General features: G+C 41.1%; 1 protein-coding gene across 2 annotated transcripts in view; it reads left to right on the plus strand.

The window, feature by feature from the left end:
• The window catches only part of NRROS (negative regulator of reactive oxygen species), a 58,912-nt gene extending 45,484 nt beyond the window's left edge, over positions 1 to 13,428 (plus strand). For both annotated transcript variants that reach the window (XM_073576570.1, XM_073576569.1), the window contains exon 3: positions 8,583 to 13,428. In XM_073576570.1, the coding sequence (XP_073432671.1) occupies positions 8,583 to 10,520 (1,938 nt within the window). In that variant the 3' untranslated portion in view covers positions 10,521 to 13,428. The remainder of the gene's footprint in view (positions 1 to 8,582) is intronic.
• The last annotated feature ends 3,506 nt before the right edge of the window (positions 13,429 to 16,934 follow it).

Consider the following 16,934-nt stretch of genomic DNA (forward strand, 5'->3'; position numbering starts at 1 on the left):
AAGTGTTATAATCTTCCAAAATGGAAACGTTAACTCTTCACGCAAAAAAATAAACCCTCGCACAGCTCAGTAGATGAAAAAATTATAGCTCTCTGAATATGATGATAAAACAAAAACCAAATGAATAAGTAAAACTGAAAAAATAAAACACAGTACCAAGTAGAAAAACATAGAAAACATACGTCTGTAGAAATATTGAAGAAATGTTATATTATTATGTTTACTTGCCTTTTGTATTAACATTTCTATCTTAGCATATCACATTTTCTAAAACTTTTACTATTGAACCTCCATGACTGAATTAAGAAGGCCACGCGCATTAGATTAAATGGTCTGAATCTCATAATTTCGGTTAAATTGGCTGCTGGTATACAGTTTAAGGTGACAGTCTGACTTTATCCCAATTTTCACATACCTGATTATTTCCTCCATAGCAGTTACAGTATTGGTTAAAAGTTTGTCCGCACCTGTTCATTAAATGGTTTTCCTTGTTCTTATTTGGAATGTGCATATTGTAGAATCAGAGTGAAGGAAGCAAAACTACAAAAGGAAAAATTATAGTAACAAGAAGAAAATAAAGCGTGAAACAATCCAGTATATGTCTTACCTTAGTTCTTCAAAGTACACCTATTTTACTCTGATGCCAGCTTTATACCCGCTTGTCATTCTATAAAGCAGTTTCATCAAGTAGTTAGTCACCTGGAATAGCTCCAAATAAACAGGCATGCCTCATCAGAGTTCATTTGTGGAACCACCAGGGTACATAAAGTGTTAGCAGCCATCAGATATGGTTTGCAGAGGCATTTTTAGTACTCAGCTTCATACAGTGCTGAGCTGTATTCCACAACAGTTCTAAGCCAGGATATGGCAAGAATCACTGAACTAAGAAAAAGAGACAACAGTCCATTACTACAAGGTTTTAAGATCAGTCTATCCAGGAAATTGCTGGACGTGATGCTGAATCGCTTTCTCATGGACATGCAGTCAGGTGTGGAAATCAAGGAGTCAAAGGTCAAAAGCCAGGAGGTTACATCAAAGACAAAGGAGACAAACAGATATTCAGAGGCAATGTCCAGGGTCAGGTAACTAAGGTCAGAGTGCGGCAAAGGGTGTAATACAAATGAGTAGTCATGAGGCAAACCCAAGGTCTGGCCACAAAGGTCAGAAAATTAGAACTCACTCACAAACACACCACAGAGCAAGGCTACAACTGGCAATGTTCTTATCATTGCCAGCCAGCTAAATAGCCAGGTAATATCCCTGAATGGGTGACACCTGGAGGAAACCATTATTACAAAATAAATGTCGAGGTTCTAGTGGACTGATTGACCCGACTGTTAAAGGGAACCTGTCACCCCCCCAGGCGTTTTTAAGTAAAAGAGCCACCTTGTGCAGCACTAATGCTGCATTCTGTCAAGGTGGCTCTTTTATTTAGGGTACCTTGCACTGCAGAAATAATCGTTTTAAAAATTGGTCAGACATACCTGATATTTGTCAGGGGGGCAGGTCTTTCTCCATCTGACAGAGACGCCTCACATACATCAGCCATGTATTCCTGCATTGTGTCGCCGCCTCCAAATCTTTATTTTCAAATCCTGGCGCCTGCATCGGCTGTACTATGTATTCTTGGTTACCGTCGCCCGTCCTCTGTCATGATGTCGGCGGCCAGAGATCCAGCCCCACAGTCGCTTATGGTTTATTCACACTGCGGGGCTGGGAATCTCGGACGCAGATAACTACTGCGCATGCCCGAGATTCCTGCCCCGCAGTGTGAATAAACCATAAACGACTGCGGGGCCGGATCTCTGGACGCCGACATCATGACAGAGGATGGGCGATGGTAACCAAGAATACATAGTAAAGCCGGTGCAGGCGCCAGGATTTGAAAATATAGATTTGGAGGCGGCGACACAACGCAGGAATACATGACTGACGTATGTGAGGCGTCTCTGTCAGATGGGGAAAGACCTGCCCCCCTTGACAAATATCAGGTATGTCTGACCAATTTTAAAAACGATTTTTTCTGCGGTGCAAGGTACCCTAAATAAAAGAGCCACCTTGACAGAATGCAGCATTAGTGCAGCACAAGGTCTCTCTTTTACATAAAAACACCTGCAGGGGGTGACAGGTTCCCTTTAAAGGCAAACTCAGCAAGAGATACAAATGAAGAACAATCGTCCTGCTGAGCCGCAACAAAACACCTTAAAATTTGTTCCAAAGAATGATTTGTCCTTTCTGTCTGAACATTGGTTTCAGTTTGGTAGGCAGACGAAAATGACAAGTCAATCACCGATCTATTACAAAAAGCTCTCCAGAATTTGAAGACAAATTGCACTCCCCTATCAGGCACAATGTTAAATGGAATTCCATGCAATCTCACAACATGACAAATAAACAACCTGGAGAATGTCTCTGCATTAGGTAAATTTGACAAAGTAATAAAATGAGCCTGTTTACTGAATCGGTCAACCACCACCCAAATGACAGTTTTCCCGCCAGACAGAAGCAAATCTGTGATAAATCCATGGATAGATGAGTCCAAGGTCTTTCTGGAATTGACAATGGAGCCAATTCACTGTAGACCACTAAAGCCAGAATCATTAAACTCCTGCAACAGACGCAGTCTATTAGGTACACAGGTACAAATAACTTGGATTCTGTAGCGGTGGGAGGAGTAGTTTATGAATCTCCACTTCCAACTTTGAGGATACCACAGAGACCACAATGCCTTTAGGGAGAATGGAGGATGGAGATTCTGAAAGAGAAACTGAATTAAGATTGCATGATAATGCCTCAGCCTTTATATTCTTGGATCTCAGCCTGAATGTGATAGAAAAATTGAATCTAGAGAAAAATTAAGACCATCTGGTCTGTCTAGAAGATAGCCATTTAGCTTATTCAATGTACAGTGTGTCCGTAAAGTCATAGTGCACTTCTGACCAGTCACTGGAAAGTAACAAAAAACAATAGAAATGTGAATTCTGCTCCAAATAAAAGAATATGCAAATAAAGTCTGTGGAGTCTCATTTAAGACTCTCAAACACGAGACTAGCCAGATCTTCCTCCAGGGAAGGATCCAGCCAAGGGGTGGTTTCTTTCGGAAACCACCATTACCACCATGTTAAGTGGCCCTTTAACGCCTTCACTTCCAAGGGTGATTTGCACGTTAACTCCCGGGCCAATTTTTACAAATCTGACCACTGTCCCTTTATGAGGTAATAACTCTGGAACGCTTCCATGGATCCCGGTGATTCTGACATTATTTTCTCATGACATATTGTACTTCATGTTAGTGGTAAAATTTCATTCATATAACTTGCGTTTATTTGTGAAAAAAATGGAATTTTGGCAAAAATTTTGAAAATTTTGCAATTTTCCAACTTTGAATTTTTATGCTCTTAAATCACAGAGATATGGCACTCAAAAAACTTAATAGATAACATTTTCCACCTGTTTTCTTTACATCAGCACAATTTGGGAACCAAAATTTTTTTTTTGTTAGGAAGTTATAAGGGTTAAAAGTTGACCAGCGATTTCTCATTTTTACAGCACCATTTTATTTTTACGGACCACATCACATTTGAAGCCACTTTGAGGGGTCTATATGATAGAAAATACCCAAAAGTGACACCATTCTAAAAACTGCACCCCTCAAGGTGCTCAAAACCACATTCAAGAAGTTTATTAACCCTTCAGGTGCTTCACAGGAATTTTTTGAATGTTTTAAAAAAAATGAACATTTAAATTTTTTTCACAAAAAAAATTACTTTAGGTTCAATTTTTTTATTTTACCAAGGGTAACAGGAGAAATTGGACTGCAAAAGGTATTGTGCAATTTGTCCTGAGTACGCTGATACCTGATATGTGGGGGGAGCCACTGTTGGGGCGTATGGCAGAGCTCGGAAGGGAAGGAGCGCTGTTTGACTTTTTCACTGCAAAATTGGCTGGATTTCAGATTGGACGCCATGCCACGTTTGGAGAGCCCCTGATGTGCCTAATCAGTGGAAACCCCCACAAGTGACCCCATTTTGGAAACTAGACCCCCCCAAGGAACTTATCTAGATATGTGGTGGGCACTTTGAAGCCCCAAGGGCTTCACAGAAGTTTATAACGTACAGCCGTACAATTAAAAAAATCATATTTTTTCCACAAAAATGATCTTTTCACCCCAAATTTTTATTTTCCCAAGAGTAACAGGCCCCCAAAAGTTATTGTGCAATTTCTCCTGAGTACGCTGATACCCCATATATGTGGGTAAACCACTATTTGGGCACATGGCAGAGCTCGGAAGGGAAGCAGCGCCATTTAACTTTTTTGGCTGGAATTGAGATAGGACGCCATGTCGCGTTTGGAAAGCCCCTGATGTACCAAAACAGTGGAAATCCCCCAATTCTAACTCCAAACCTAACCCTAGCCCTAGCCCTAATGGGAAAATGGAAATAAAGAAAAAAACAATTATTTTTCCCTAACTAAGGGGGTGATAACGGGGGGTTTGATTTACTATTTATGGCGGTTTTTATGTTTGGCAGCTGTCGCACGCTAAAAGACGCTTTTTATTGTAAAAATAGTTTATGCATCACCACATTTTGAGAGCTATAATTTTTCCATATTTTGACCCACCGAGTCATGTGAGGTCTTATTTTTTGCAGAACGAGTTGATGTTTTTATTGGTACCATTTTCGGGCACGTGACATTTTTTGATCGCTTTTTATTCCAATTTTTGGGACACAGAATGAACAAAAACCAGCGTTTCATGAATTTCTTTTGGGGGGTGCGTTTACACCGTTCCGCGTACGGTAAAATTGATAAAGCGGTTTTATTCTTCGGGTCAGTACGGTTACAGTGATACCTCATTTATGTCATTTTTTTATGTTGTGGCGGTTTTATGCAATGAAAACAATTTCTATATAAAAAATAATTATTTTTGCATCGCTTTATTCTGCGAGCTATAACTTTTTTATTTTTTTGCTGTTGACACTGTGTTGTGGCTCTTTTTTGCGGGACAAGATGACGTTTTCAGCGGTACCATGGATATTTATATGCGTCTTTTTGATCGTGCGTTATTGCACTTTTTGTTCGGCGGTATGATAATAAATCATTAGTTTTTGCTTCGTTTTTTATTTTTATTTTTTAAGGGGTTCCTCCAGGGAAGGACCCAGGGAAGGCAACACCCCGAAACAGCTGTCTGTGGATGGATACCTGGCCTTGGTATTTCCCTTGTCTTATCTGTAAACTCGTAAAGAGCTGGATATTGACTTAAAGGGCCACTTAACATGGTGGTAATGGTGATTTCCAAAAGAAGCCACTCCTTGGCTGGGTCCTTCCCTGGAGGGAGATCTGGCTAGTCCTGTGTTTGAGACTCTTAAATGAGGCTCCACGGACTTTATTTGCATATTCGTATTTCCCAGGGAGCATTGCACCTAGGATTTCACTGATTGAGCGCCTTTGCCGGCTACCGCAGTGTTTTCTTTGACTGGTCTCCCTGAGGTCAGTGATTTTTTCGAAATAAAAGAATAACTCTCTCAGTTTCATACCTATTCAGTGCAGTTCAATGTGGGCTCCATTTTTTGCTCTACACACATCCAAACGATAGTGAAGTTCTTGCCACACACGGGTAAGGACGTCTGGTGTAACATTGTGAATAACATCTGTGATTCTCTGGTTTAAGTTATTAATGTCGTTGATACGTTCAATGTACACATGTTGCTTCACACAACCCCAAAAGTAAAAGTCTAAGGGCGTCAGATCCGGGGATCGTGGTATACTTGTATGCTTTCCTGTGACTGGTCAAAAGTGCACCATGACTTTACGGACACACTGTGTACTAAATTCTTTTGGTCAGTGACCACAATGAGTTGATGAACTGCCCCCTCCCAAAGATGCCTCTATTCCGCAAAGGCTAATTTAACAGCGAGTAACTCATGATTCCTATGTTAATACTCAAGAAAAAAATAAGTGTGTACAAAAAATGGCCAGGATCACCATGAATAAATTTCAAATAGTAGAAACAATATATTTTATTAAAGCATAATTACACAGGATCACACAAACAAGGTACAGACCACATGTTAAAAATAATTTAAAAACCATTGAAGGTATAAACCATAACACCTGAAGGGAAGGGTATGTACCTTACAGCTATCTCCACTGTGTGCACCAGATATGTTAAAAATAACGCAGCATTGAACAAATGACAATCAGCCAATAGTCTAAATGAAGTAAATTACCCCAAAAACAGACAGAATATTCAAGTCCAGTAGCTAAAGCTGCACTGAGAGACCACCAATAGAGAAAATGCAAAAAACCTTAAAAAATGGGGTCAGTTGGGCTATAAGTTTAAATAAAAAACTATAGCATATGGCAAAAGCCATTTAGGGATAAAAAAAAAAAAGAAGGCAGCAAAAAAGCCTGTAGGTGGATGCGGAGATACAAATACCCGGTCACAGCATGGTGTGTGGAGAGAGGAACCCCACGTGTATCGCCAACTCATTATTTTTGACATATCTGGTGCACACAGTGAAGATAGCTGCAAGGTGCCTAACCGGTCCTTCAGATGTTATGGTTTATACCTTCAGTGGTTTTTTAATTGTTTTTAACATGTGGTTTGTACCTTGTTTGTGTGATCCTGTGTAATCATGCTTTAATAAAATGTATTGCTTCTAATATTTGAAATTTATCCATGGTGATCCTGGCCATTTTTTGTACACACTTCTTTTTTCTTGAGTATTAACATAGTCATGTTTCAAGTGTTGAGCTAGTGATTCCTAGTATTATTTTGTGGTTCCCTCAGACTTCTTTTATGTAACTCACGATTCCTCACATCATAATTTCTTTCAGCAGACAAAAGTTTTCTCGAGAAAAAAGCACATGGCCACAAATTGGTCAAATTTTTGGAATGCTGAGATAAAACACAATGAATGGTTCTTAAAGATTGGGTTGGATTAGGACAGGGGAAGACCTAAAACACTCTTTCAAATGTCTCAAAAACCAATCTTTGAAATCCAGCCCCTTACGAGTGAGGTCAGTAAGATGTTTTGCAATCTGAGAGGAACACCTAATGAATTTCCTATAATAGTGGGTGAATCCTAGAAAATGTTGCAACGCTTTCAGGTCCGTAGGATCAGCCCAAACTGATTTGGCTTTCACCTTCCCAGGATTCATCTTAAACCCATCAGCCAATAAAATAAATTCCAGAAACAAAATTTTCTGAACAGGAAATATACATTTCTCAATTTCTCAACCTTTGTAATACAAACATATTCCTGGTGAGAGTCCAAATCAGGTGGAAAACTTAAAATATCATCAAGGTAAATCACAAGAAATGTCCCAATGCAATCATAAAAATTATCATTCATAAAGTTTTGAAATACTGCTGTCGCATTGATTAATCCAAATGTCATGACAAGATTTTCGAATAAACCCTCAGACATCAAAAACACCGTTTTCCACTCATCACCCTTCTTCATGAGTTTAAAATTTTAAGCCACCCCCTAAGGTCAAGCTTAAAAAACGCTTATCTCCCACAGGCTGATTATAAAAGTCGGGGATGAGTGGAAGTTGGTATGTATTCTTCACTGTGGTTTTGTTCAGTACTTGAAAATAGAGGTAAGGACGGAGGCCATCAACTTTCTTTTTTACAAAGAAAAATCCAACGGCTACAGGGGAGAAGGAAGGATGGCTATGACCCTTCCGTAAACTTTTGTTCATGTAATTTTTCATGCCGGTGCGTTCGGGCCAAGACAAATTGTAAAGGCGAGCTTTCTGTAATTTGGCATTAGGGACAAGATTAATAGCAGAATTGTAAGGACGTTTGGGAGGTAATGTTTCTGTCCCTTTTTCCAACAACACTTCTCTGAAGTCTTTCATTGGAACCATCATTTTTCTTGCAACAGGACAAAGATCCAAAACACAGCTCCAGGGAATGTAAGGGTTATGTGACCAAGAACGTGAGGTATGAAGTGCTGCATTAGATGACATGTCCTCCACAATCCTCAAATTCAACAAAATTTAGATGGACTGGATAGTGAAAGCAAAGTAGGCAAGAAGTGCTCATAGTCAGTACCTCTGGGAACTCCTTCAATACTGTTGGAAAGACATTCTAGGTGAACACCTGATGAAGCTGCTTGACAGAATCCCAAGAGGGTATATTGTTGTCAGAGTAACAATGGGGTACATTCAGAAATATAAGGTTTAACACATATTCTTGTTTATTTCATAAGTGTTTCTTTACTCCTTAGTTCCATGTGTTCCTTCATGTTTTTTGCCTTCAGTCTAAATATACAATGTGCACATTCTAATAAGAGCAAAGAAAATCGGGGGCTGGGTTGTGTATAAGAGGTATGTCTCAAATCTGTATGTTAAAACTGTGTGTGCCTTGTCTCAATTTTGTAAGTTAAAACTGTTTAATAAAAATAATCTGATTTAAAAAAAAGAGCAGAGAAAATCAGTTCAAGATGTGTTAACTTTTTACTAGCAGTAAGTCACTGCTAATGACAATATGTTACCTGTATGACCATCATTACTTAATAATATATTATTTTGTTTTCTTGCATATATTAAGTAACATGTTGACTCTTCTTCAGGTTTCCAAAGCAGCAAATTGCAGATATTTACAGCTAACTTCAATTCCTGAAGACCTCCCATCTGATATACAAGAACTGCACGTAGATCACAACAATGTGAAAAGTCTAGATGAAGATACTTTGCAGCGATATCCCAATCTTAACAGTTTGAGCTTAAGATCCAACAGTTTGTGTCACATAGACTTGAATGCTTTTAGGCACACTTCAAAGCTGGAGTCACTATCACTACAGGACAACACTATTTTCAGTAAATATACTTTGGTATCTTCTGGCTTGAGTTCTGCTTCATCTCTTAGGTGGTTGGATCTTTCTAGAAACGCTCTGAATGAGGACATGATAATTACTCTGGTATCAAATTTGACGTCCCTGGAATATCTAAATCTGGACTATAATGTTATCATGCGTCTGGATAGATTCTCATTTGAAGGTCTGAAGAACTTAAAAGAGTTGAGCCTTCAATGGAATTATATTTACGAGATTGGAATAGAGACATTTGACAGTCTGGTGAACCTGAAGACTCTGAACCTTGCTTTCAACCTGCTGCCATGTATTGTGGACTTTAGTCTGACGCAGTTACAAATTCTCAATCTCAGCTACAACCATATCGAATGGTTTTTCTCACGGGAAGTTGATGTTGACTTCCAGCTGCAGAAACTAGACATTTCTCACAACCAATTGTTATTTTTTCCTTTTTTGCCAAAGAGGCATCACTTACATACATTGCTGCTCTCTGATAACAAAATGAGGTTTTATAGCAAACATTTTGATGAATATTCTTCCTCTGCGGATTTCCTAATTTTTAAAAACAATGGGTCCAATATCACCACTGTTTATCTGTGGGGGGATATCATAAGTGACCTCTCTGCATTAAGTGTTGTGGATTTTAGCAGAAACCAGTTTGATTACTTGCCAGAATACTTTCTTGCTGCAATGTCATCTATGTCTTACCTGAAGCTGAACTGGAACTGCTTACAAACATTTGATTTATCGAGTAAACAGATTACAAGTAATCTCAATTTTTTGGATCTTAGTAATAATAGACTGTCAAGGATAAGCTTAGAGGAGAGTAGCTCCAGCCTTCCCCAGCTAAGCTTCTTTAACCTTAGCCAGAATGAACTACAGGAACTTCCCAGTAAGATTTTCCACACCATGAAAAGTCTTAGAACCCTGGATTTGAGCCATAACCATATCTCCCTTTGTTCTTCTTCAACTAATATGGTTGGTTACCCGAACTGTGTGGACCTTAGAAATATACCATCTCTTCAGCATCTTCGCTTGTCAGGCTGTGGGTTAAAAATGGGAAAACAATTTATTTTCCATGGAACTACATTAACATGTCTGGATGTTTCATACAACCAACTTATGAGCCTTGACTTTTTGCAAGACACCGTCAAAATGCTAAAGTCTCTCTCTCTTCGAAATAGCTTACACTTTGTGAGCATCATTGACTTCTCTGAGTTCAAGAGCTTGACTTCCCTTGATATATCTGAAAATAACCTCACTACATTCCCCATGTCATTAATGGATCTTACTCTTCAGTTTTTGGATGTCCATGAAAACAAGCTAACTTCAGTACCGGTATTTAGTTCTTACCAACCTCTCATAAGGAGCCTCAATACAATTTACCTAAGTGGAAACTCATTTGATTGCTGTAAGATAAGCTGGTATGAGACAATTACCACATCCAAGGGTATTATCATCCCTGATCTCAAGCAGATCACATGTAATTTCACCAACAACTATATGTTTGTGCAGGATCTTCCGGAGTCTGTTATTCATGCTTGCCATTGGAGAAATGGAGGCACTTTGCTGTCACTGGTACTTTCTCTTCCCATTTGTTTGACTTTGTTGGTGGCTTTTATCCTTTTGTTTCTTCTATTTAAGAAACCATTGCTTAAAATGTTCAAGAAACATTTCAGGACATCATCAAGCTACTAAGATGTAAAAGTAGATGTAGCAGATGTAGCCAAAAATATAGAATGACAATTCCAGAGATAGTGGTGCTATACATTTTTTTGTTTGAAGGAAAAATGGTAAGCATGCATAATGCATTAGTAAAGAAACAGATTAACAGTAGATTAAAAAAAATGCTAACTGCATACATTATTAAATAGATATTTTATACCTGAGGAGACTGGTGTATTTACTTTGAATATCCATGTCAAAATGGCTGTATAATCCAGATAAAAAATATGAAGATGAAAGAAACTTGGCCCCCCAATAAGTATAATAAATCTTTATTCAGGCAATCCAAAAAGTGAGTCAGTAACGTTTTGACCCTACAACATTTGACTTCTTCAGACACGGATTACAATAAGAAGAGGTATAGTGTAGTATGTCCACGCTATGGAATGATGAATTGAACTGCATTGTACTAAGCGCTCGTCTTTTCATTTGTATGGGGTGGAACTCTTCCTGAGCTCCCAAACCCTTTATTCTTCAAGAGTCCTGTATACCTACTTTTATGCCAGATATAAAATAAGAACAAATGAGCTCATGAGTCCAAATGTGTTTAGTCTCTATCCAGCCAGCCTTAACGACAGATGCAGCTTGTACTGAGCAGTGAGGGATTAGAGCAGGGAGGAGGGACACTTATATGCTGTCAGTTAGGCTAGGTTGACAGAGAGGGAGTTTAAAATTTCAAAAAGGATTACACAACCTTTCCATTCTGACATGAATTATCAAACTAACTAAACCAGTCTCAGGTTGAAAAGACCTATTAAATAACTTTTACAGTTTATATGGTGAAATTTAATGATAGTGCTGCTTTTAAGGGAGTCTATGATCCAAAACAAACTGACAGTGTTAACTTAGCATGTAGTCAAGTATCTACTATGTAATCGTCTTATTCTGACTGTCTGTAACCGAAATCAGCGACAGGCACAACTGTTTGTAAAGGTAAGCTGCGCCTGTCGCCGATTGGTCGCGGCTGCCAGGCTGCGACCAATGAGCGACAGGCGCAGTCGGGCGCAGCGCTCAATGTGTGGATGGTACCCAGGGCCCGGAGGAGAGGAGACTCTCCTCCGGGCCCTGGGTAGCATAAACCTGTAAAAACTAGAATTAAAATAAAAAATAGAGATATATTCACCTTCCGATGGCCCCCGGACTCTTTCCCTCCTCTCACCACGCGCCCGGCACCTTCCAGTCCCAGTAATGCTTTGCGTGAAACACCACTGATGACGTCGCGCTCTCACGAGAGCGCGGTGTCATCAGCGGTGTTTCACGCAAAGCATTATTACTGGGATAGGAAGGTGCCCGGAGCGTGGAGTGGAGATTGGGGGCCATCGGAAGGTGAGAATATGTAAAAAATAGAATTAAATTAATAAATAGTTATATACTCACCTTCCGACAGCCCCTGATCTCCACTCCACGCTCCACGCGCCCGGCATCTTCTGGTCCCTGTAATGCCTTGCGCGAAGGGCCGCGATGTCATCAGCGGTGTTTCGCGCAAAGCATTACTGGGACCGGAAGATGCCGGACGCTTCGAGCGTGGCGTGGAGATCGGGGGCCATCGGAAGGTGAGTATAAAACTATTTTTAATTTTAACAGAGACTCTAGAATACCCGATGCGATAGAATTGGGCCACCATCTAGTGATTTATAGCTCTTGTTAAACCTCTCATATTTAGTATTCTAATTCCTATCTCCATTTTGCAAGAATTGAAGTTTAATCAAATATGCAAATTAGGGTGCTCGATGTACCCTTTGTGTGGCCAAGATGCTCAGTGTATCTTTGTGCCCACTGGTTTTGCATGTCCCTGCCTGAATCACTGATGATTGGCAGCTCTGGCTTGCCTGGAGCGAGCAGTGTCTGCAGAGAAAGATCCGCATTGTCCATCACCAGTGAGGGTGGCGGGGATCGGCAAAACCAGTGGGCGGAACAGTGCACTAAGTCTCTTGACCCCACCAAGGGTGCACTGAGCTTCCCTATTACCATATTGATTAAGCTTCAGTTGGTGCAGAATAATGGCAAGAATTAGAACTGTAAAAGTGCAGTTTTTACAGGGGCTATATCCATTGCAGGGCTGTTTGCTTAATTTATAGTATTAGTTTGGGCTGACAGATTCCCTTTAAATAGTGAGCCCATTTTTAATATTGTATAGATTATGTAATACATGTACGCCATAACGTTTAATCATAATACATCTATAAACTCAACAAATTGCAATACACTTCACCTTATATACCATCCTGACGTTGAGCTGAACCGATGCAGTTATGAGCCAGTAGGTCTGTTATCTAATTATCTGTAAACTCTTAGCTGACAACATAAAACTGTGGTCACATCTACCTCTGAATAAAAGGAATATTTATTTTCAGAGACTTTTAGATATTAGAGTAATAGAATAGTTTTGAAGTTACCAACATATTGATAAATATCAGCGCTTAGAACACCGCCCCAAGGTAAAAATTAGAAAAATGCCAATTACACTTTTGGCTTAAAGTGAAAGTATAAGAAAATTTATGACTCAGTGAAAGCTGTCATTTTAACAGTGATCCTTAATTAAACGCATAAAAGAATAAGAAAAAAGTAGATTTCAATCTATTTCTTTGATGATTAATAAGTTATACAATTGGATGTGTTTAAGTAAATGTTTTTGTGCTTAGATACTTTTATAAATGTGTCCCTGCTGTGTACTGTGTAATGGCTTTGTCTGACCATGATGAGCTGCTCCAGTTTATGTTCATGTATACACACCTCCTGGTCAGGGAAGGAAGCAAAAGTGAATATACTTTAGTAAAGTCGGGAACTCTCAACTGCTTATTTGTGTGTGGTAACACATTTCCCTGCCTGCTTGTTTTATCACTACCCATACACTTGATATACGGTGCGGCCAATTGGTTGTTTGAGCATATAATATTAATGACTTATTCTTAACATAGGTCACCAATTTCAGATGGGTGAGAGATCGACACCTGGTACCCCCACTGATCAGATGTTACTCACGACAGTAGAACAGTTCCATTCAATGTGCATCAGCTCAACAGAACTGCAGATCAGCTGTTGAGTTATTGTCAGGATACCCACAACTGCTCCAGAATTTGTGTTGTGTATTCGGACTGTGAATGTCACATGTATGAAAACCGTCTTAGTTTCCACTTTTTTTAAAAAAAAAATAACATTTAACAGGACTTATTTTTCCGGGTCCTTCTGCTTCTAATGTGGGTTTCCAAGCCAAAAATATGTATATTTTTGCTATGCAGTAGATGCTCTGCTCACAAATATCAGCTGATTATAATTGTTCTAGATTTTCCCTTCCCCTTGGTCACGTAACCAAAATGTTTGCATGTGTGTGAGCTCATAAGCTCAAGCTTCAGTGATTTTATCAGAAAAATAAGTTTTCAATTTGAATCTAAACTACTGCTAAATTACTAAACTCATATGATCTAGTGGTAAACAGAATAATACGTCGCTACAATGTCAGTAAACACATTCAAAAAGAGGAACCGTTCATGTACCTAATAAAATGGCTTCAAAATAGACTAGTTGCTGACATGTATGTCCCCACAGTTCTTAAAATTATTATTATTGTCAAAGAATACAAAAAAAACTAGCCTGAATTTTAGTCACTTCTGATGGTGCTGGACATGCCTCCAAAACTCTCCCTAGCCTAATATTAAATACCATATATACTCGTGTATAAGCCGACCCCCTAATTTTGTCACAAAAAAAGTGAATACTTATTGACTCGCGTATAAGCCTAGGGTGCACAGTGAGTGGCCCCAGTTATGCCGCACAGTGAGTGGCACAAGGTAATGCTGCACAGTTAGTGGCCACAGATAATGCTACACAGTGAGTGGCCCCAGATAATGCTGCACAGTGAGTGGCCCCAGATAATGCTGCACAGTGAGTGGCCCCAGATAATGCTGCACAGTGAGTGGCCCCAGATAATGCTGCACAGTGAGTGGCCCCAGATAATGCTACACAGTGAGTGGCCCCAGATAATGCTGCACAGTGAGAGTGGCCCAGATAATGCTGCACAGTGAGTGGCCCCAGATAATGCTGCACAGTGAGTGGCCCCAGATAATGCTGCACAGTGAGTGGCCCCAGATAATGCTGCACAGTGAGTGGCCCCAGATAATGCTGCACAGTGAGTGGCCCTAGATAAAGCTGCACAATGAGTGGCCCCTGTTATGCTGCACAGTGAGTGGCCCCAGATAATGCTGCACAGTGAATGGCCCCAGTTATGCTGCACAGTGAGTGGCCCCAGTTTTGCTGCACAGTGAGTGTCCCCAGATAATGAGGACAGTGAGTGGCCCCAGATAATGCTGCACAGTGAGTGGCCCCAGATAATGCTGCACAGTGAGTGGCTCCAGATAATGCTGCACAGTGTGTGGCCCCTGATAATGCTGCACAGTGAATGGCCCCAGATAATGCTGCACAGTGCGTGGCCCCATCATGTTGCTGCTGCCGCTGCCTCCGTTACAAAAAACAAAACAAAACTGTATACTCACCACCTCCGTCGCTGCCCCCTGCTCGTCAGCGTTGCCGGCTCTGCAGTGACTGTTCAGGCAGAGGGCGCGTAATAACTACGTCATCGCGCCCTCTGACCTGAATGTCACTGCAGAGGATGCAAGACAGCAGAGCGACGCGCAGCAACGAGGACAGGTGAATATGGCTCCCCCTCATTCATACTCACCCTCCTGGCACTCGTCTCTGCAGCGCAACCCCTCTGCTTGTTCCTTGTTCTCGGCGCCATTGCTCTTCCTGCTTCAGCGGTCACATGGTACTGCTCATTAAAATCATGTTTATGTGCATATTCATGACTTTAATGAGCGGTACCACGTGACCGCTGAAGCAGGAAGAGCAGGGGGGCCGAGAACATGGAACAAGCAGGGGGGCTGCAGAGATGAGCCAGGAGGGGGTTAGTATGATCTCTGACACCCCCGCTCCCCCTCCCCCGCTGCTCCCCCGGTATATGACTTGCGTATAAGCCAAGAGGGGGACTTTCAGCCCCCAAAAATGGGCTGAAAATCTCGGCTTATACATGAGTATATACGGTAATATGATAAAACAAAAAAGTAAACAACATTCACTTGTTAAAGGGAATCTGTCACCTCATTTTTGGCCTATGAGATGCGGCCTCAGCCATCAGGGGCTTATCTACAGCATTCGGTAATGCTGTAGATAAGCCTCTGATGTAACCTGAAAGATAAGAAAAAATGAGCTATACTCACCCGGGGGTCCGGTCCGGTCCGATGGGTGTCGCGGTCCGGGTCCGGCACCTCCCATCTTCTAGCGATGACGTCCTCCTTCTTACTTCTGCCACAGCTCCTACGCAGGCGTACTTTATCTGCCCTATTGAGGGCAGAGTAAAGTACTGCAGTGCGCAGGCGTCAGGAAAGGTCAGAGATGTCCGGCGCCTGCGCACTGCAGTAGTTTACTCTGCCCTCAACAGGGCAGTGAAAGTACGCCCGTGCAGGAGCCGTGGCAGAAGTAAGAAGGAGGACGTCATCGCTAGAACATGGGAGGCGCAGGACCAGACAGCGACACCGACCACACCGGACCACGCCCCCCGGTGAGTATAATATAACTAGTTTTTCTTATCTTTCAGGTTACATCGGGGGCTTACCTACAGCATTAGAGAATGCTGTAGATAAGCCCCTGATGGCTGTGGCCGCATCTCATAGGCCAAAAATGAGGTGACAGATTCCTTTTAAATCTCCTTTCTCCAGGAGTTCTTGCGGCAAATGACGTACCACATTGTACATTGATTCCTAGATGAAAAATTTTCAGTCTTCATTACAAATTGTCTACCATTTTGTTAATACAAATGTTTGTAAGTCATTTATTTAGCTGAGTGCTTTTGCACAAATCAGATCCACTTGTTTTGCTCTTGTAGATTCACTCTGCTCCCTGTCCTTCCTCTCAGTCTTAGAGATAGCAGGTGGCAGAGGGCGAGGTACACAGATCTGCAATGGAGAGAGTGAAGAGTACAGACAAGACTGAAGCTATGGAGAAAAGCACAAGAATCAGAAGTCACAATTCCTTCTATTAGTGTGTCTGGACGTAGTGAGTGACAGTTCAGCCGTCCAATCTAGGGCAGGGGTGTGCTGAGCAGTCAGTATGGTGATGGAAAGCTCAGCAGCCCAATCGGAGGCTGGGGCATGCTGAGCTGTCAGTGTGTTGCGTAACAGTCCAGCCGCCCAATCAGAGCCAGAGAGTGCGGGGTTATCTCCATGTATCTCCTGTTTGAAATGATTACCTGGCAATTTAGCTGGCTCTCTGCCTCCAATTACTGCCAGTTGTAGATTATGCTCGGTGGTGTCTGTGTGCCTTCTGTTCCTGTGCTCAATCTCAGATCTATTGTTACCTGACCTTTGACCTTTCTTCTGACCATCCATTTGTCTT

This window comes from Dendrobates tinctorius, unplaced genomic scaffold (genome assembly GCF_039654945.1).
Source record: "Dendrobates tinctorius isolate UK_male_01 unplaced genomic scaffold, ASM3965494v1 ptg000049l, whole genome shotgun sequence".
In the NCBI taxonomy this organism is placed as follows: Eukaryota; Metazoa; Chordata; class Amphibia; order Anura; family Dendrobatidae; genus Dendrobates; species Dendrobates tinctorius.